The following is a 21,856-nucleotide window of genomic DNA, read 5'->3' as shown; positions in this document are numbered from 1 at the left end:
TTTATGTCCTTTTATGCTCTGCTTCCATAGGCCTACCATCCTCAATATAAGCATTATAGACAGTATGTGTGGTTAAAACAATTTACACAATTTGAACACTCGAGCTTCTTCATACCATGAAAGGACTAGCTACCTCTACAAACTACAATTTTTTATTATTTTTTTTTTAACTCTGAGGATGCTAGGGATTTTCAATGCACTTTATTCAGTGCACACAGTTAACAAATTTTAAGGTAAATATACAAACTACTCCTGGAAACCCCAGACAAGATTCAGAGCTATAATTTACCTAATGCTTTTTACCCTACAGCTGAACCTTTTTAACCCCTGCACCCTTAAAATCCTTCTCACACAAAAGCGTGCAGTGCCAGATATAAGAATGAGCTCTTAGGTAAGTAAGTGGTAGGAAAACTGCTGCCATTCGGTTTTCAAAGTTTAAGATTCAGGACCAAACCGCTAGATAACCCTCTAAGCTTTTCTTCTGAACACCACCTCAATACATGCCAGTCACTGCCTTTAGCTTATTTCAAATGCACTCTTAGAGATCAGTATTGAGAAAGGAAAACAGCTGAATTACCAAAAGGCAAAAACTTTTTTCATTAAAACTTCAGATAATCTGTTACACTGCAATAATTTTTTGTAACAATAATAATATTGTAACACTCAGTTGTTCTAAACATACATAAAACAGAAAAAATGCAGAGAAGACTCCTTGAAAATAAATACACGGAACTGTGTTAAAGCACTTTTAAATAAACAGAAGAGCAGTTAGAATTAATATTGTACTCCAAACAAACTGCAGAGCAAACACCAGTTAAAAATGGTAGACCTAATTGAGTCTGGACGGACTCCTTTACAGACCTAATGCAATGATTAACTATGCATCTGGTAGCATGTCAAGTCCTTTTTGTGTGCCTATCTGATAGTGAAGTGAAAGGGCATGGACAGTGTCCAGTCCCAGCAAGCAAATCATTTGGAAGCAGTCATAGCCATAGATCAAAGATTTTTCACTCTATCCAAAGTCTATTTAAACCCACCAACCCAGCCCCTTGTTGCAGACAAAACCAGTCAGAAAATAAGAAAGACTCCTTGGGATCCAAAGATAATAAAGGAAGATAGAAGTAGAAAATGAAGAAAAGAAACAGACTGGCAGAACCTTGATTTCCATAGGCCAAGACAGCTGTTTTACATCCCAGTTTTATTTCAGACGGTTAAAGAAAAGGAACAATTTCCATCCCTCAGATCACCAAATATTATTTCAATTAAACTATGCAGATGGCTTCTATACATTACTTGAGCCAATATAGCTTCCCCTTCCCAGCTACGGGAGATGAACTATTTTGAACTACCTTGAACTATTTTACCTAATTCATAAGAAAAGGAAAAATAGAGCAGTGTATTATCATGAAGAAGTTATCTTGAAACAAATAACTTCTTCACAGCAAGCTATAAAAGAGGAATAGCTATGATTTGAGTCTCTCATTAGAAGTAGCAACAAAACCCCTGCAATGATTTTATAACTAGTAATACACTACTTTTATGTCAACATAGTACTTTCAAAGGATAAAAATTTAATACTATGAAGCACAATATGCAGAAAAGTAGGGGGCTGTGCATTTAAACTGTATTATATTTGAATGAGCGAACAATTAGAAGACTGTTCAAACAGGGGACTTTTATTTAATTAAAAAAAAAAAAAATGCATGCTTTTCTACTGGATCCAAAGTCAAATCAAAGTCATCTTAAAATACATGGAGGGGAGAGAGTGAGAAAGAGCAACTCAGTATATTCCATTCTGGTCACCAGTGCTATTGAGAAGATTGAGTCTCCTCTGTTCCCTCCTCCCGCAACACCCCTTCCCTTTATAAACTGCACTCACAGAAACTGACTGAAAGGTTGTAACCTGTACAGGGCTGGTGAGGAGCAGGGGGTTTCACATTGCTCTATGTGGTAGTTGAGAAAGTACTTTTTAAAATGTAAGCATATACATGAGAAGCTTTCACTTCTGGAGCTAGACATTGACATCTTTAAAGGGTATAGGTTAGAGAATTACAGGTTAACTTATAAATGTGCTTCATCTTGGCTAGCTGCATGAATTTTTTAATCTTTAAAATAATCATCTAATCAATAAAACTACACAGGCTATTGTTTGTTAGCGTGATTATTTACACATATGCAGATATGCAAACATCTAAGACAATAAACGTAGCACTCATCACACAGTACTGATAAAAAGAAAAGTTACAGCCAATCGCCTGCACATTGATTTTTTTTTAATTTCCAGAACTTTGACTTTGCTTAGAATATCTTAATAATTTTCATATTTTTAAAAGAAATGCTGATTCAGCCTCATTTTTAAGAACGAGACAGGACATTATCTCTGTAGCCCACCTCACATTTTTCTCAAGCAAAGAAATGCTACTGCACTCAACTGGAGGTCAAGTTGACAAAATCCTGGCACGTTACATGCTCTCATACTTTTAAAAATTGATGCTATTAATGTAATTCATCAATTATTGTAAATAAAGACAAAGCCAACACACATGAATTTGGTTATTTCTACTGGATAAAACAGCATGCACCCATCCCAACTGCATCCAAACAAAACAAGAGGCCCACCAGAAGCTTTAACAAGAAGAAAATGCTACAAAAGCACTAGAAATGTTCTTTTCTAGTGCATGTCTGATTTTCCCCGACTGCCAACTTCCAGGAGGCAAACTTACAAAACAGTAGTCAGTATCCAAAGCAATCTTACAGCTAAAATAAGTGATCATGAGAAAAGAGAAGACGCTACCTTTAATACAAGACTCAAAGCATGAGAGAGAGCCTTCAGCTGCAGGTTGCTCGTAGTTCAACAGCAGAATGCGAACACATTCACATTTTAAGGCTGAATAGCAAAGCAAAAATAAGGTACTTAAAGGAGTAGTTGGAACCTTCCCCTTTCCCACTGCAGGAAGTCAGGGGAGACTTAGAAACATATATAAATTATTTAACTACCACACCATTCCATCTTCATGGAAAAAAAGTACAAGGTTTATGAAACACTCTTAACTGATGAGATGCACTAATGACATGTGTAGAAATGAAACCATCTTCTGTCCCCCAGCGTGCGCTATCAACGAACTGCATAAACATGGTCCTTATAACAGATCAGCAGACAGTAAAGCCAAGCCATGACTTTCACGAAAAGGTACACACTGTATACTATTGAATGTAAACAGCATTTTATCTGTCAAACCCACAGCAGCATTTACTGTAACTATTAACCCGGTTTTGCTGTGGAGAAACGCAACATGCATTACTGAATCATTTCTTTTCAAGCCCATACATTCCCTGCAGCAGTTCAAGCTCCATCAGCAGTGCAGGAATGTATGAAAATGACAGGCAAAGGGCACAAGCTCTTTTCCCATACTGAGCTTCTATAAATGGAAGCAGAGTCCTACAAAGCACTTAAAGCTGAGAATGTTTGAAGACTGATCTCCAGGAAAAAAAATATTACGATATTAGGTTCCACAAGCAGATTAATTATTCTGTTTTCCACAAAACTGATTCCCTTAAATGAAAGAACAGAGAGGAAACCAACTGCTTGAAAATAATGGAACGCTAGCTGGGTCTCATCTACAAAGCTGCCATGAACAAAGCGTATACTTACACATACATATTTCATACGCTATTCATAAAAATACTTTTCATCCCTTTTGGGAGCACCTGTTCCTGCATTCATTTTTCCCCCTCAGCAAGGGGAGATGGAGACAAAAAGGGCAGATCTGGCAGAAATCCTTCAACAGCCTCAAGACAATTTGACCAAACTTTGATTTGCCTTAAAAATTACACCTTGTATCAGTAGCATGTTACAGAAACTTTAAAATACACCGTTCAGAATAAAAAAGTCCTGAAAGATGTAACGCACGCCACTTTGACAAGCTGGTTAGGCAAGCAAATGCGTGCTACATCGTAACACAACAAGAAACTCGTGTGATCTTGCTAAAACTCGGGAGTTGCTTTTCAGTTTTTTTACTGTTGTTGGTTTTTTTTAAGGGTTAATACAAATACATAGCATTCTCCTAAAAAGGGAGGGGGGGAAGTCTTTGCACATTTAACAGAAGCCCTTCGCTGCTACTTTGCCACCCTTAGGGTGAAGAAAATACCGTTGCACGTACCGTGTACACCCGCCTGGATTTGCCCCAGCCCCAGCTCCCCGCGGTACGCGGCGGGAGGGGCAGGAGGAGCCCAGGCGAGAGCGAAGCCTCCCTGCACACCGAGTCCCCTTTCCAGTATCCTTTTACAGAAGCCCTTGCTAACAAAACACTATTGCTCCAGGCAGCGGCATGCTGATGTTGGCACTGCTTAAACCAAACAAACACGATGTTTAACAGTCAAATAAAATGTCCCGCAGCCTCCCTAATGAATTTGTCAAGGACCATCAGATCACCCCCGCCCCTGCCTCATTAACTCAAGTATGATGAGACGGATTATAACGAGAGAATACAGATCAATCGGTCTGAAGACTTCAAGTGGCTTTTAGCCCTGAGAGTTTCCCTCTCCGCGGCACACACACGCACACGGTCTTTTTAATGGAATACAGTATCTCCTGCTGCTGGAGGGGCTGCCACTTCGTTTTATACACCATCAAGGAGCTGCTGATGGACTTCTACACTAACATACATAAAAGCAGAGGTGACAAGGGCTCTTCAATTATAGCCTCCTCGGATCCTGTTGCCCCTTCAATTATTCATCCCGGCGAGAGCAAATTCCGCCACAGATGAAGCCGGCCTTAATGCAGTGCGGCCACAAACGCCCAGACACAGGAGAGAAGGGTTTCACGTGCATTATTTGCTGGAAGTGTTTAAGTTTATTGCTCAAATGATGTTTCTAATTAGCGCTGGGGCAATAAATTAAAGTCGGCTTTTGTTTAGCTGATTTATTATTTACTAGAGCTTCAACCTCGGACAGGAAAATTGGTAATGAATTGTTTTAAATCTGAACACTAGTAACTACTCATCATTATTCACCTTACTGGGGGGGGGGGGGGGGGGGGGGGCGGAGGGGGGGGGGGTGGTGGTGGTGTGGGAGGGGAATCGACCCCTCCTTCTGTTTTTACCCTGAAAACACGAAAGCGCGTCCCCCCACCCCTGCCCGGGCCGCCTGACGGCTCCGGCATCTTCTCTGCGCCCCGGGCTGCGGGAAACCCCGGGCTGCCGGCTCTCCGCTGGAGGCGAAACCCCGCGGAGCCTTCCCTGCCCGCCGCTGCTCGGACCGGGGCGTACACCCCGGGCCGCCCCGGGAGCTTCGGCAGGGCGTGTGAAAGGGACCCCTAGCCCTAACTCGGGCTTGCCGGAGGGCGTTCGGAGACGGGGCGCAGGACCCTCGTAGCTCCGCCCGGCCAGCCGAGCCCCGAAGAGACCCGCGCAGACGAAGCACAAGGCTGCCTGCCCGGTGGTGCCGCCCGGCCCCCACCGAAGTGGCCTCTGACCGCCTCGAGCAGATCCGGCCGCGGCCCCAGGGAGGAGGCAGGTCCGCGGGCACTTACCCGCGCCCCGGGCAGAGAGCCCCGCTCCAGCCCGCACATCCCCGGGACGACTAGAGACCGTGAGAGCAGCGGCGCTAGCGCCTTTGCGAGCCAGCGGCTCTGCCCCCATCGCAGCCTGCCCTCTCTCCCCCACCCCTTTGAAGCTGCTCCCCTCGGAGCCTTCCCTGGGCTCCTCTCCCTCCTGACGGGGCCGGGCCCGGCGGGGACACCTGACACCGCCGCCCGCCCGCGCCCCGCCGAGCACCGGGTACCGCGGCCCGCCGGGCAGGCGCGACAGCCCCCACCTACCCCCGGGCGCAGCCGGGGAAGGAGCGAGCCGATCCTCTCCTCGGGGAGGACGGAGCCCCACCGGTGCCGGGCACGGCCGTACTTACTTCTTCCAGCGCGCAGCAGCACGGTCGGCGCAAGACATGTTTCTAATTTAAGCGCACACGGAAAACAGACGGCGGTACTTTATTGAAATCAGCCGGCTGCAGCGAAAGGAGGACCGAACAAGAAACCGAGCCCAACCGCTGCCACAGCTGCTGCTTAAACCGCGGCTCTGCAAGGAGGAGCGCATCGCGTGTGAACGGCCCCGGCCGCGGCCGCGCCGGCCGGGCGGGCTGCAAGAGCCGCCCCCGCGCCGCAGGGACCCGCGGCGGGACCGCGCCGCCCGCTCGGTGCTCGCTCGGCAGCCTCGGCGCACGGCCGCCGGTGCCCGCCGCGGGGCTGCCCGGCCCAGGGGAGCGCAAAGCCGCTGCGGGAACACGCACCCGTGGCCCGAGCACAGAAGGCGTGGAAACGGGAACCTAAGTTTCCGCAGGAGAAACACTTCTGGTTGCTTTGCAGCAGGTACTGCCCGGGGGGGGGGGGGGGAGGGGGGAGCTGTACAGCACCGCGAGGAGCTGCTCCTTCCGAAGTGACATAACTACAGCTTTATGTCCAAATCACTCCCTAATCGTGTTAATACAAACTTGCATAAAATATCGTTTCCTTTCGAATAACTCAATCCTGTGCTTTAGGAGGATGAACAGAACTTTATGGCACGAGATTTATCTAAGTTAACGTGACTACAGCACTGACGGAGGGCAGTAAAACAAGGTGTGCAATTCTGCTCCAGTGACGGTCTCACTTTCGCTGCTGCAGCCCGGCATGAGCGAACAAAGATTTATGCCTGCGGTGAAGCACCGGGCACGCCTCTCCCCTCACACACCGCCGCTGGGTCTCCTCGCAGCGAGCGGAGGGAGCAGGGAGCTCCCCTCATCCTCTACGGCAAAGTTGCAGCTTTTCCCCACCCCGCGCCGGCTCGCAGGACGGCCGCAGGTCGCTCACCGCCCCGCGCCACCCCACCCGGCCCGGCCCGGCTTTAACGCCCGCCCCCGGCCCGGCTTTAACGCCCACCAGCCCCAGCACAGAGCGGACGGGGCGCCCCTGCCCCGCCGACGCCGGGGAGGAGGCAGCGGGCGCGTGTGCGCGCCGGCCGTGCCCGCCGCCCGCCGCGATTGGCCGTGCCGCTGACAGCTCGGCGGCGATTGTAGGAGGCGGGGCTCCGCCCCCCGCCCGCGCCCCGGCCCCATTCATAAACTACAGGGCCCGCCGGCACCGCCGGAGAGAGACGGGCACACGGCGGAGGAGGAGGAGGAGGAGAGGCGCGGAAAGTGAGAGCCTCGGCGCGCACTTCCAGGGGTGGGGAGGGGGAGGAGAAGCCAGCCCGGGCGCAGCAGCTACGCCCTCCTCCCGCTCAGGATAAACCACAGTCTGTGCAAAGAAAAAAAACGAACAACCTCTATATCTATCTATCTATCTATCTCAAACCAACCCATATAGAGCTGCAGGACAGGAATGAAAGATCACAGACCAAGTGCACACGTCTGCGCGTAAAGATAGCGAAAGCCACAGAGCCGGGTTCAGCCAACGCCTCCAGCAGGAAAAGGGAAATCAACAACACCCCCTGACAGTCTGAGAGCGGCAGCCAAACTCATGCACATCTCTGGCGGTGCCACGGACTGAGAGAGAGAGGGAGAGGCAGACAGACAGACAGACAGAGAGTTCACTCTTCCGCTCTGGGCATTGCTCGCATTCTTCTCCTCCTCTCCTATCGTGTGCGGTTTTAAAGTTCGCCGCCGACCGGCTTTTCTGCGGGGACCTTCTGCGAGTCCTGGGGAAGTTTGTTTGGGTTTTGGTGGGGTTTTTTGTTTGGTTGGTTTGGTGAGTTTTTTTCATGAACTATTGAAACAGCATTTTGGTCGCTGCGCTGGGGGGTGGGTGCCTGAGCGCAGAGGCAGCGCAGACCTCCCTGCCCCCACCGCCACCCAAAACTTTACGCTCCAGGAGCCCGCGGGGGCTGCCCGCAGCTCCGGCACCGCCGCCGCCGCCCAGCCCGCACCGTCCCGCTCGCAGCGGCTCGCACTCCTCCTCCTCGCCGGGGCAGCGCTGGGCTTCGCTCCTTTGTGCTTCGTCGTCCTCCCCGACTTTTTTTTTTTTTTTTTTTTTTTTTTTAATTGCTCTCGCTGGCGCGCCGCTGCCGCCTTCTTCCCGGAGGGGGTGGGGGTCTGCGATTTGGCTGGTGCCCTCCGCAAAGCTGCAGCCACCGCTAAAGCATTGGATCCCTCAACGTACTGCGAGAGCCCGGTGTACAGCCCGGACCTGTGCCCCAACATGATCGCCGCGCAGGCCAAGCTGGTCTACCAGCTCAACAAATACTACACGGAGCGGTGCCAGGCGCGCAAGGCAGCCATCGCCAAGACCATCCGGGAGGTGTGCAAGGTCGTGTCGGACGTGCTGAAGGAGGTGGAGGTGCAGGAGCCGCGCTTCATCAGCTCCCTGAGCGAGATCGACGCCCGGTACGAGGGGCTGGAGGTGATCTCGCCCACCGAGTTCGAAGTGGTGCTCTACCTCAACCAGATGGGCGTCTTCAACTTCGTGGACGACGGCTCCCTGCCGGGCTGCGCCGTGCTCAAGCTGAGCGACGGCCGCAAGCGCAGCATGTCCCTCTGGGTGGAGTTCATCACCGCCTCGGGCTACCTGTCCGCCCGCAAGATCCGCTCCCGGTTCCAGACGCTGGTGGCCCAGGCCGTGGACAAGTGCAGCTACCGGGACGTGGTGAAGATGATCGCGGACACAAGCGAGGTGAAGCTCCGCATCCGGGAGCGGTACGTGGTGCAGATCACGCCCGCCTTCAAGTGCACCGGGATCTGGCCCCGCAGCGCGGCGCAGTGGCCCATGCCCCACATCCCCTGGCCCGGCCCCAACCGGGTGGCGGAGGTGAAGGCGGAGGGCTTCAACCTGCTCTCCAAGGAGTGCTACTCGCTGACGGGCAAGCAGAGCTCGGCCGAGAGCGACGCCTGGGTGCTGCAGTTCGGCGAAGCCGAGAACCGGCTGCTGATGGGCGGCTGCAGGAACAAGTGCCTCTCGGTGCTGAAGACGCTGCGCGACCGGCACCTGGAGCTGCCCGGGCAGCCCCTCAACAACTACCACATGAAGACGCTGCTGCTGTACGAGTGCGAGAAGCACCCGCGGGAGACCGACTGGGACGAGGCGTGCCTGGGTGACCGGCTCAACGGCATCCTCCTGCAGCTCATCTCCTGCCTGCAGTGCCGGCGCTGCCCCCACTACTTCCTGCCCAACCTAGACCTCTTTCAGGGCAAACCCCACTCGGCCCTCGAAAGCGCTGCCAAACAGACCTGGAGGCTAGCCAGGGAAATCCTCACCAATCCCAAAAGCCTCGACAAGCTATAGGGTTAACACCCCCGCGCACAAAACTCGCCCTCCATAAACAACAACAGCGCCTAAAAACTTTTTATTTAACGCGAACGACCACGGAAAGAGGCGGCGAAAGAAACGCGCCCCCGCCACCCCCCACCCACCTGCAGCTCGGCCTTTAAAAACTTGCAGACGGTTTTCCCGGCATAAACTCTCACCGCCTTGCACGGAAGAAAGGAAGAGCCTCTCCTCCAGTCCTCCAATGTGAATTTTTAAAAAGTCACAAAAAGAAGCAATCGGACTTTTGCAACTTCAAAACGAAACCCGAAAGGTACATTTTCCAATCCATGTATAGTCCTTTTCTTATGCTCTCCTGTTTGCCTGAATGTTGTCACCAAGTGAAAAATTATTTAACTATATGTACAAAATCTCCCTTTAAAAAAAGTTTTACTGATGTTAAATGTATTTCGGTGCCAAGGTCAGATGATGTGCCCCACAACTGACTTGTTGCAAATAGTAATAAAAATATTACTTTAACTTTATGCTGCCTTTTCGTGAATGGTTCTTAAATTCAGGCAAGTAGATTCTTTCTGAACCTCAGAAGTAAAATTTTTAAAAGAAACGGAAACACGAGAGGTAAAGACAGTCTAAACGTGACACCTAGCCGAAGCCTTAGCTTGGCATATTAATTGGCATTTTCTAAACTTCCCTCTCGTTTCTATAAAAACAGTGCATCTAAGAAAAAAAAATAATTATCTATTCTCTAGTTCAGCATGTGACAACATCTGCTATATTTCTGTGACTTTAAGCTTCTCCTCTAAATCTTGGGAATATATGGGGCGTCAGACAGCAGCTCGCCGGAATTTAGACAGCATGCTGTTCCCTACCCTACGGTCGTCACCTTTATTTTTTTCCTTACAGCATTCTTCCCTTTTTTCCCGGTAAATCTCAAGCACTTGCATTTTGTTTTTAAAATTCATCGCTATTTGCTTTCGCCTCCCAGGGCGACCGCGCGATCCCTTTGACTTTGACACGAAGCAAGTATAGATCTACCCTGAATAATTAATGCGCTTTAGAGCAACCGGTCGATATTTTTTTTAAACAAACATTTGTTTTCCCCGCATTTTTAACTACGGCATAAAATCGCAACACCGCGTAGCCGGACGAGCAGACAAGCAGCAACCCGCGGGGAAACCGCCCGGCCCGACCCGACGGCGCTGGACGCAGCCCCCGCTGCTCTCCTTCCCCCGCGCCCCTCTCCCAAAGCTCAGCTCTGCCCCTTGTATTCGCGCTGGAGCGACTTCGCTTGAAGTTTGCTCAGGACGACTGAGCAGTACTTGCAGGATTTTTATCGGGAACGCAATTCCAAGCTTTCAAAACGTTAGGGCTCTCTGCTCCAGCCGCCCGGAAGATTTCGAAGCCGGCTCGGGGCATTTCGAGCAACTTTTTGTGTCCTTTCGGGGGGCGGGGAGGCTAAAAATGTACGTTCTTGCCCCAAAGGACTACTTCCGTTTCTTTGCGGACGGCTCCGGAAAGGAACAGCCACGCAAATGTGAGTTGCTTTTGTCTTTAAGTTAAAAACGAAATTCCCGAACCCGGCAGCAGCCCGGGAAAGGCGCTTCCCGCACAGCCGCGGCGGCGCAGGGGCGGCCCTGCCCAGCGGCGGGCGGGCACTCCCGGCCCCGGGCATCAGAGCCCGGGCCGTTCCGCGGGTGCGGGCGGCGGCAGGGGGGCGCTTCCCCGGCGCGGAGCCGGGCTCACCTGGCAGGAGGGGCGCAGCCGGCGGGGCTGCCCCTTTCCCCCTGCCGACAGCCCGCAAGGAGCGTATGAACCTGATCTTATCGTGGCTGCTGCCGCCGCTGCCACCTCTGCGGCAGGTTTTTCGTCAGGGGCTTGTCACAATGTTTTCTTTTCAGTAGTTTAGACAAATATACAAGGAACTTAAATTTATCAAACAGATGAAGCCTCATTAATTAAACAGGCCTTCTGAGCTACAGCGGATTAGGATTTTTCTGTTGGGTTTTTTTTTCCAAGGGGCATTTTCTACAGCAGCTCTGGTCACCACTATCAAGGTACAGTAACTTAAGCAGAGGGTGGGGCAGGGAGGTATTAATGCTTGAAAGCCAGCTGCGTTGTGAGCTTATTTGTTTTTTAATATAAAAATATTCAGATTTCATGATACCACCCCCCCTTACTCACAAGAGGCATTATAGAAGGTCTTTTTTTTTTTTTTAAGACCTCCAGCAAAAGTATGCATCACAAGTAGAATGTAAGAGGTGCAGCCTGTATTTTCATGTAACCAACTCCTCCTTTTATAGGAACCCAATTAAAATCTCTCAGATACAGAATTAAAGATACAGTCAAATCAAACCAGAACAACTACTCACAGTTAAGAAAACAAGCACTAACAAATACTGGAAAACAGGAGAAAAGCAAGCAAGCTGAAATCTATGCTGTGTGTCAGTGTCCCCATAAAACACGTAACAGGAAGGGTAAGAATTAGTAACTGGACTCAAAACACTCTATGTGCTAAAAATGGAAAACAAAAATGCAGAATAATGCAGATCTGTAAGACTTCTCTCATGCTAATGCAAGACAAAGCAGAACATTTTAGATGGAAAATACAGTAACATACCAAATTGTCTTTACGTTTTATATTTATATCCTTTTTTCCTTTTTTTTTAAATGTAAAACACTATGGAAGAAGTAAGCACATCAAAATGTTAAAAGCTATCTCATATTTGAAATAATTTCAAAAATATTCCAAAAATACTTCAGGACCTAAAGAAAAGTTAAATCTCATTTATGGTATCATATAAAAATCACAATTCTAGTTATTTGCTTAGATGAAATTCTAGTTCGAAGAATCTGAGAGTGTTGGTTTTCAAAATAAATTAATTCCTTGATAGGATTTGATAATCCCAGCTTTCAGACCCACTGATGTCATTTTTAATACAGACAAGAGCAATTTACTCAACAGGAACAAAGAACTGGACTGGCGCTTAACACACAAGATATTCTCCATACACAAGCAGAAACCCACTACTTCTTCCAGTGACTTTTTTCCCCTTCACAAAGAAATTATTACCGTGATAAGCAGATATTTAAAAAAACCAAGAGCCATCACTGTGCTTAAATTGGGATGCGAGAATATTTACCAATCATGTCATACTTTTGAAATGTTGCTGTAATACTGTAGAAAACAATCAAGTACAACCTTATTAAGCTAATGGTAAGATAATACTGCCTTTGAAATAGGAATTTGACTGAAGGTTACTGAGTTTAAACAAAAGACTAATAATCAAGTAACTCAGAGCAAATAAAGTTTGTGGAAAGCAGCAAGTCAGTTCAGAAACGTATTTTAAGAGGGCATTATGTTTTCTGCTTAGGCACAATAAATAACAGACCCTGTAAAATCTGTTGTTGAATAATACGATACAGAAGCACTGAAAACTTACGAGTGTAGGAAGTTTAGCACTCTGTTACGCTGGCATAATATAAAAATAGGAAAGTAAAACAAAGCATTTGGACTAAAAGCCTCGTTAAACTTTCCCGTATGCACACAGGCCTGCGATTCAAGATGTCTTTATTTAAGACACTTCCCTGGAGCTTTATTCGCAGCAAGCTAATTAACATTCAAGTGGGGTCGAATTGTGGGAGGGGGAGAAAAACGAGAAGGAAAGGAGGTGTCACCTACGTGAAGTTCAGTAACATATATGGTCAGTCACAAACTTATTAAAGCAGGAACACTGCAGACCAATAGAGGTAAAGGAAGTCGAATGAAGAATTAAAGGTCTTAGGTAATTTGTCATCATCTCTCAGAGCTCAGGGTCAATGATCTCTTACCTTTGGGTCGATTTTCTTAAAACTGGGATCTTCTTCATCCACCTCAAAGTAGAGCTCAGAAAGAGTGATGGAAAGAGTGCCTTTCACTACTACTGAGGGTGCCACAAGCTGAGCTGCTGTGCTTAGGGCAACTGGACCTGCCAAAGAGCGAGAACACCAACAATATTCAAAACAGGAAAGAGTGCGAGTGCACATTATTTGCTTTTCAAGCCTAGAACATTAAAATAAATAAAACAAAGAGCGTAGCTCTTCCTTAAAAAGCAAAACTCTTCTTACCCCAGAAAAGAACATATGTAATAGATTTGCAGTGTCTCTGTGCCGCCGAATGTTGAAGCAGCTACAATTGCAAACTGATGCATACATTAGACGTGCCAGAGCTGGCTTTAGCATGGCAGTATATAGTTTTTACTCAGACGTGGTTTCTTTTCAAGAAACTTCAAGAGTTGCATACCTTCTGTTACGTGCAATAGAGACTGTGCACACATGAACATTTGAAATCTTACTGTCAGATGTGTTCTTTAGGTAGTGGAGGGTTTTGATAGCTTTCCACAAAGATGAACATAGCAGTCAAGGCTCAAAGTTGTCTAACCGTAAAGTGTTCCCTCATGGATGCTAGAAATCTATTGTTAAGGTTACACAATGTTACAGAGCCTAAAGTAAAATGTTTTAAAGATGCTTTTGATTTCAAGTTAAATATTGTTCAAAGATTCCATACAGTGTTAGTGTAGCTCGGGGACTGTGGGAGTAAACAGCTGGAGGGCTGGTTTCCAACTGAATGAATTTTTATTGGAATAATCACATCTCCACAGGGCTTATCACAGGGACAAATCAGACTACTACTGAAAACAATAGGTTCAGCATAGATCTGACAATGCAGAAACTATTACATAAACTAACACGTACAGAAAGAAAACAGGTTAGCTTTGTCATCCAGCTGATTAAGAAGTAAGGAAATTAAGTTACTTGGCTGCAGTACTATCCGACTTTTTAAAACAGTGGAAGATACGAAGGTGACATAGACAATTTTGTTTTAATAAAGCATCTATAAATGAGGTACACACGTTCAGGTAATCAATGTGAGAATAACTGACAAAAAATTCAGATGAATTGTCATTTCCATCGATTGTTAGGAGGATGATGGTCCTTAATCTCACATCAATCTCAATGTGTGCCACTAGGACAAAAGAAGAGATGCTCTGCTGAGATCAGAGCAGCTTTGCCCTCTATTCCCAACGTACAAATACATTGTGTTTGCAGATGGGCATGAGATAACTGCGGAACTGCCATGATTTCCCAAAGCTCACCCCCACAAATGGATGAAATAAGCAGCTATGTGTTCTTTTGCTGTCTCCCTTTGCCCTCTGTACATTAGCATGTAATCCAGAAGAGAAATAACATTTTTTCAATCACTCGCAGACATTCAATTACAGGGCAAGCAGACAGCTGCAGAAGCTGGGGCAGTCCAGGTCCTGTAGAAGACCCCTGACAATTTCCACTTCATTTCTAACCCACACCGCTTTATTAGTGAGGATTACTTCTTAATCCTATTGCCATTGTCAAGATTATATAATTAAACTCCCCTTTCACCTCTATTACAGTATGAATGTATTACTCAAACCAATGAATGAATAATAAAAGAGAAGGAAACCCGAAGAAGGCTGTTGAGAAGGAAGCTCATGGTAGAAAGGGGAAAAAAAAAAGATCCACATACAGAAAGTGCCATTGCATTATTCTCCCATTACTTTATTTTACTCCACTCTTCCTATTCAGGTTTTTGTTTTTCATTATGCTGCATTTTTAACTTTGCTTTTAAAAAATAAAAAGAGTGGAACGCAGTTCAGGGATAAGCAAACTGCCAATAAATAATGACTTCCAGTAATTTCACTGAATTATCACATGTATGATACGTATCAATGTAAGATTATACTACTAGCTTCTCAGGGAACCAGAATTATCTAAGAAATGACATTTTTCTCTAAAGTAAATGTACATGGGATACCAGTTGAGAAACCAGAAGAACACAGAGAAGTTTGCATTTTCCCTATAAAACCACATTCCTCAAATAACAATGGAGATGCTTTATAACTCGCAGTCCCTGAATTGAGGAGGTTACTCTGTTTTTTACATTTTGAACTGTACAGAAATGGACTCACTCCACTCAGATTGCAACACCAGCAAAGGTTGCATGTGACTGAGTAAAATTAATTAAGTTCAAAGACCTGAAGTACTATTTCTTCTTCAGAAAATAAGAAGCAAAGTCTAAGACGACTACGGTCTGTGGAGAAGGGCCTTCAATGGGGGAATGACAAGAGATTGAAAGGAGTTAAATCCAGTGAGCACACAGATCCTTCAAACCCAAGTAAATAACCAATACGTACAATTTTATAAACTCAGGGAAAAAAATGAAAGTTCTCCAAAGCCTGTAATTACAGAGAACTTGCCTAATTGTCCACTATGTCTAATGATTCGAGGAGTGGAACAAGGTCAAAAACAAAGAAAGGAAGCCCTTTTCAAGGGAGAGCTACTTTCTCTAAGGAAGGTTTCCTAGAATACAGACATCTACTGTGGAAGCAGGAAGGTTACAAAAGCCAGAGAAAGAAAATGCAGAACTCTGCTCAAGTAAACCCTCAGCAGCTGAGGTACACAGAAAATGACCTTAATGACCCAGTTAGGAGAAGGAAGAATTTATCAGTGTGTATCCCAAACCATGACTTACTGCAGAGCAGGGGAGATCAGAACTTAAATAGTAAACAAGCTGAGGATAAAATTAGATAGCTGAAGTTACCTGTTAAGTTCTCCATTTCTCTTTCTTCCATGAATGACATGATATCGTCATCGCCTTCCAAGAGAATCTCACTTTCTGAGTTCTGATTTCCTAAAACTTGACTTTTGATGGACTGCTTTCCTTTAACAAGTATATCCTCATCAGGAGCTGAAAAAGAGACACACATTCCTGTCTGTCAGGTCTCAGAGGCAACAGTGACAAAGGAGTGTAATTTCTTTTTTAAATGAAAGTTCAGGAAGAAAACTGTTTAGGACTAGCTGTGGGAAGTACCTGTCTTAATCCTCTAATGTTAGGACACATCTAGTTTTAATCCTATTAAGCCTGCTCAAAATTATCCAGAGCGCTCTGCCGCGTTTAACTCTACTTCAAGTGTTTATGACAGAGGGGAAAGGACACCACAGGCGCTTTTCCCCTGCAACCTCCCTTCGGCAGTTGAGATCTCCTGCTGGGAGCAGGACTGCCCGGTGTGTTAGCCTGGCTCTCCAAGCCAGGGTTCAAGCACGGGTTCGCTCTGGCCGCAGCAAGCACAGGCAGTTCCCCTGCCAGGCAGCGCACCACCGCGGCGACGAAACCCAGCGCGCCTCGGAGAGACACCGCGGAGGGCGCCCCGGCAGGACGGTGCCCTGCGGCCCGGGAGCGCTGGGGGCGGCCCGGGAGCGCTGGGGGCCGCCCGGGAGCCGCCCTCGCCCCGCCGCTCCCTGCGGGGCCGCCGCCGCGCCGGGGCGGCAGCGGGGGAAGCGCAACAAGCCGGCGGCTGCCGGCCCCGGCCCAGCACACCCGGGGCAGGGCGGCGAGGGGCCGGCCCGGGGGCTCGCCTACACGGCGGCGCAAGCGAGCCACGCTGCCACGGCTCGGCTCGGCCCGGCCGGGGGCGGCAGGCGGGGGCTGCCGCGGCGGAGGGCAGCGGGAGGCGGCGGGGGGCAATCCCCTGGGGGCGGCCTGAGCTCGCCGGGAGCCGGGAAGGCGGTGGGGCGGCTGGAGGCGCCGCGGCAGCGGCGCGACCAGGCGGCAGCGGTTGGTGGATTTGGCCAGGCAGGCAGCCGGCAGGCAGCCGGCAGGCAGCACTGTCCGCCGCACAAGCCCGGGCGATGGAGGGGAACAAGAACCCCGCACACACCAGCCGCAGGGGCACGGCTGGAGGCGAAGCGCGCACCTGCTTCCGAGAGGCACAGCGACACGGTGCCCCGTCCTTCCCGGGCCACTCCTGTGCTCACACCTGCGTTTTCGGAACGGAAGAGAAGCAACCGAAAAGCCCGTTTTACCCAGAGCGGGTGTGTCACGCCACGCACGGTAAACGGGCAGGGAAACGTGCCGCCACCGTGTCCGAGCAGCGTCGTGTCCGTGTGCCCCCGGCCCCGGGAGGGCCAGCGCCACCTGGGAGCGTTCCTCGTCTCCTCCCGGCACTGCCGGGTCGAAACCTATTTTATTTAATTTACAAGCTCAAAGCAGCAGCAGAAGAAAACTAAAAAGAAAGAAGCAATCGCTCGCTCCAGACGTAAGTTACCACTTGCTGTGGTAAAAGCCAAAAACCAGCAGTGTATGTGTTGTTTGGAGGGTTTTTTAACTAGAAAATAAAAATACTATTTCTTAAAAAAATAGATAGAGAATGCCCGTGGCACAGTTGTGTTCGAAAAACAGTCACCAAACACATAAGGACCAACTAACTTCAACACGTTGCTTGTGGCTTTCTCTGGCTGCTGCCATGCTTGATTTGGAGTTCCACTGGCTTACTTTAAAAATACGTTAATCTGCAAACATTTAGAGAAGGCAGCAATTCCCCAGTGGCAATATATAAAGTTTAAGTTGTTTAAGTAAATATAGGCATATAAATTGCAAATAATAAACTTTTCAATTAAGTGAAAACTAAAAAAGAAACACAAACAAACAAACAAAGAGAACCCAATCCAAACCACCAGATACTCTGGTTTTGGTTTAGGCCTTGAGCTTACAAAAAACCCAAACACACGCACACCCCAGCCCCACCCAAAAAAACCCTCCCAACAAAACCCCAAAACCAAAACAAACAACACAAAAAAAAGGAAATTTAACTTGCCATACAAAATAAAATGCAATTTATGCATGATCCTTTCTCCCCAACCAATAAGTGCCACTTGTGAGTAAGCCTTTAAAAAATAAATAACTGTAAAGCTTCAACTGCATTATGCAAACACAAATTTTACCTTCTTTTAAAATGTGATGTAAATAATAATAACTTAGACTCTGGAGTTGTTCAATGTGAGTTGAAAACCTTCTTGTCATGGAAAATATGCAGCTGATATTTAGAAAGGTTTTCCTGTAATTAACTCCCCCTTGAGGATTTTAAGTTAGCAGCAGTAAAATTACCAACAGTATACTAATATACACCACATGCAATGTTACTCAGTGGCCTACCAGCATTCTCTTGAAGATCAAAAAAAAGTCAAATAGAACAAAACCATCCCAGGAATAAAGTCAAAGATAATAAATTCTTTTTAAAATACAGGCAAGCTATATTTGTTGTTTCAAAACCCCTATCGGCATTGTACATACCTGCCATTCTTGCTTCCTGTACTACAATTTATGTTATACTGAAGATGCTATTTCAAACTAGCCTTCTACCTATTCTCATTTGAGACTGAATTGAGAGCCAAGATCAAAGCTTAATACTTTTGCACTTAGCAAACTTGTCCAAAATACTACTATGTCCTTCAGTCTTTCTTCTCACCTAACATTAAGAAAAAATAAAATCAGTATGGCAACTTCCAAGCCAAAGATGACTGGACCACAAAAATACACGCTTCCTGACTCATCTTCGTCACTTATTCAGATTTTATTTTTTTCCCAACTAATGGTATTATACTGATTCAAAAACATACATCTTACGTAACTGCCTTTTTCAATAAAAGATTTTAGACCAGAAGTTATTTTAGTGCATTTTTGTAAATTTTTTTCATTCCTTTGCATATGATCTTAGTTACCCACATTTCCTGACACACATGAAATGCGTATACACGCAGGCACAGGAAGATGCAGAGCTTGTCTGCTGTCTGCAGATACCAGCTACTGGAAGGCAGTAAGACATCACACTTAACCAGAATCTCCTTTTTCTGCACTGACTTGAATAAAGCACTACACCTGCAACCAACACACACACTCATACAAGAATCTGTATAGAACTGAATATATTCCACACGGATTCACCTATTTTCTGTAGGTGAATGCACTTACGTAGGTAGGCCACGGTCTCGTTCTCCCTCTCTGTTTTTACTGATTAGAGATACATAATGACGGAGCATGACAACATGTGACATACTGAGTGCCCATGTATGCGCATAGGTATATTACACTGGATTTCTTATTTCAGGTCCCAAACCCTGCGCTCTCATCTGCTAACCCAATCCACTCTCTGCGAAGCCTGCCTATTCTTGGCGTGACTGGAGCTTCTGGCTCCAGTCCTGCAGATCTAAGCACACATTCACATACTTCTTTTCAAGGGCAAGACCTCAAGGCATGGCCTATGTATGGCACAGGACGTAACAGCCTGCTGGCAGAGTATTTCTCTAGCACAGCAATTTCATTATTATAACTCATTAGTGTAATTCCATGCAATCCTTCCCGAACTGCCCTGTAAGACCCAGTTTCTTCAAGTAGCTTTTTGCAAACAGATCTCTGCATCCACAGAAAGTCTTATTTATTCCAGTTAAATCTCTGGAACACTTGGGTGTAAAAATAATAGTTTAGCTTACATTGCTGAACAAGCTTAAAGCATTCATAGAATGACAGATTATTTTAAATTGTTTGCCTACAACTTAACCTGATACGCAAAACACAATGTTTAAAATAAATTTGAAAAATAAAGTATCGGAAAGCACAATACAGAAGATACTTACCCTTTTTTGTTATTTTTTAAAAGATGTCTGGTAAATATATCAGGAAAAGCAATTCAGGGAAAAGATGCATTAAAACCCCCTTACTATCTATTTTTTTTTAAAGGGCTCCAGAAGCCTCCCTCTAGTCTTTCTATTTGTTTAAAAGGCTAACAATGGAAAAAAACGGCCACTTTCATAGAAGATTTTTAAAATACTATTTTTAAGACTTCTCTTTCATCCTTGAGTTGAGGCAAGGAAAACCGACCAGTCGATTGCAATACTGTAGGTGATCAGCTGTTAGTCCCTTGCAGTCACAAGCTCTGAACTCCACCTATTGCCTTGACGGAAATGCTACAGACTGTTTTAATCCCCCTCTCCCAAAGTTTTTACTGAATGTCAATAAAAACCAACAAATCTCTTGTTAAAAAGCTTGATAAGTTATTTTCTAGCAGCTAAAGATTCTCTCACAAAATATTGTATTTGGGAGTCAATCTAAAAATACCAACAGGTTTAAAGCACTCATTTTTCCCACTTTCACACCTGTGTAAGTATTTTGGTTTCATTTCTAAACGATGGGTGAAACCAGAAAAGAGTTAACTCTTTCCATCCCAAACTTCTTCTACCAAACCACCTTCACCTCTCTTTCCTTCCCCCACAATACACTACTAGACTGACTTTTATAAATAGCCATTTTGGAAGGAATTTTTTTTAGCCCTTTGAAAAATTACCTAAAGCCTTTTTTTCCCAAGCAAGTTAATGTGAACTTGGGAATGGCAATTAAATTGTCAGAATTAAAAAATTTGTTTTTAACTAGAAGGTAGCCAGAAGTATAGTCATGGGGCTGGTATTGATTGTCTGAACAGAGAACATTAGTCTTCAGGTATTTATTCTGCCACCTCTGCACCAGAGGTTCTCCTTCAAATCAAATCAATCCCTGGAAAAGATTGGTTCTTGCTACTAAGAGACATAACTAGGCTGCAACAGAGCTGATTGTTGTTGTTCTCTCTAGGTTTTACTGAACAATATCTAGGCTTCTGATTGTTCCTGAATAATTTTCACAGTTGCAAATTGTGATCTCTCCCAGACTGTGAGCTCTCTAGGGTAGAGAATATATCTGGCTTTATTTGAAAGACACCAAGCAGTTGATAATGTGTAGCTACCGATGAAAAATGTGCTAAAATCCATGGTTTCAAGCATGGTTACTGCAATAGTACTTTTCCATTATTTATGCTTCCCCCCCATCTCCCTTTTGCAAAATCCCTTATGCAAAATTTGAGGTTTGGGTTTTGCTCTGTTTTGTTTTGAGAAAAGCTTAAATAGGCAGTAGGGAACCATTTATTCATTATTTAAAACCACTTTTGCTTCAGAGACATGTAAGATTAATTTAAATAGAACAATTAAGAATAAAATAAATTACTGATAAGAAATCATAAAACACCAGGGCAAATATTCAGCTAATTCTAAGGATATTTACATCATGGAAACAAGGCCTGAAAGTCCGGTTCCAAAAAATCTGAAAATAACTGGATTTCCTGACCTGAAATTGGTTAATATTAAAAGTTTATAAACACAATTCAGAAAGAAATAGATCAAGTGACCACTCCAGCTGACCATTCTGAGAACTGTATCTTCTGAGACTTAAGAAAAAACCCAAAACCAAAACCACCACACCAAAAACCCCAAACCAAAACCATAAAAATGCAACACAAAACCATAACAACCCAGCAAAACTTTTGTATTCCTATACATTACATATAGTTCCCAGTTGACCCTGAATTGTACTTTGGTGATCTATTTTACACCTTGCCAGTGGAAGCTCTTGGAACAAGTTAGGCAGATAGTAATTATCTATATTTTCAGAAATCACATTAAATAATGACTTAAGGTAAACTAGAATATTCACTGGATAGATAAAGAAACAGAATAGATTACAAAGGCAGTATGCAACTAAATTCAGAATAAAACAACATCAAAAATTAAATATAATAGAAGCCTGTTAAGGATGACAAATTCTGAACAGAAAAGTGGACAGAAAATAACTGGCTCTATTTAAATTACCAGGGTTAGCTGCCAGCTGTGCCTATTAGCTACCTATGAAATAGGGCTACTTTTATTCACTCTTCTTTTGTATTGACAAAAATTGTACTCCTGTCAATTACAAACTGA

General features: G+C 45.8%; 2 protein-coding genes across 4 annotated transcripts in view; one reads left to right on the top strand and one right to left on the bottom strand.

Annotated features, from left to right (window-relative positions):
• LRBA (LPS responsive beige-like anchor protein) overlaps positions 1 to 21,856 on the bottom strand; it is a 421,265-nt gene that overhangs the window by 171,500 nt on the left and 227,909 nt on the right. For all 3 annotated transcript variants that reach the window (XM_086464075.1, XM_086464077.1, XM_086464076.1), the window contains exons 38-39: positions 15,843 to 15,989; positions 13,058 to 13,194 (exon numbers count right to left, since the gene is read on the bottom strand). In XM_086464075.1, coding sequence (XP_086320201.1) covers positions 13,058 to 13,194; positions 15,843 to 15,989 — 284 coding nt within the window. The remainder of the gene's footprint in view (positions 1 to 13,057; positions 13,195 to 15,842; positions 15,990 to 21,856) is intronic.
• Positions 8,168 to 9,278, top strand: MAB21L2 (mab-21 like 2). Its single transcript, XM_009957004.2, has one exon. It carries the CDS (start codon positions 8,168 to 8,170, stop codon positions 9,245 to 9,247), a length of 1,080 nt encoding a protein of 359 aa, XP_009955306.1. The 3' UTR covers positions 9,248 to 9,278.

Source organism: Leptosomus discolor, chromosome 4, assembly GCF_034619465.1.
Source record: "Leptosomus discolor isolate bLepDis1 chromosome 4, bLepDis1.hap2, whole genome shotgun sequence".
Lineage (NCBI taxonomy): Eukaryota > Metazoa > Chordata > Aves > Leptosomiformes > Leptosomidae > Leptosomus > Leptosomus discolor.
The sequence above is the reverse complement of the archived record's forward strand: the minus strand, read 5'-3'. Positions and strand labels throughout refer to the sequence as shown.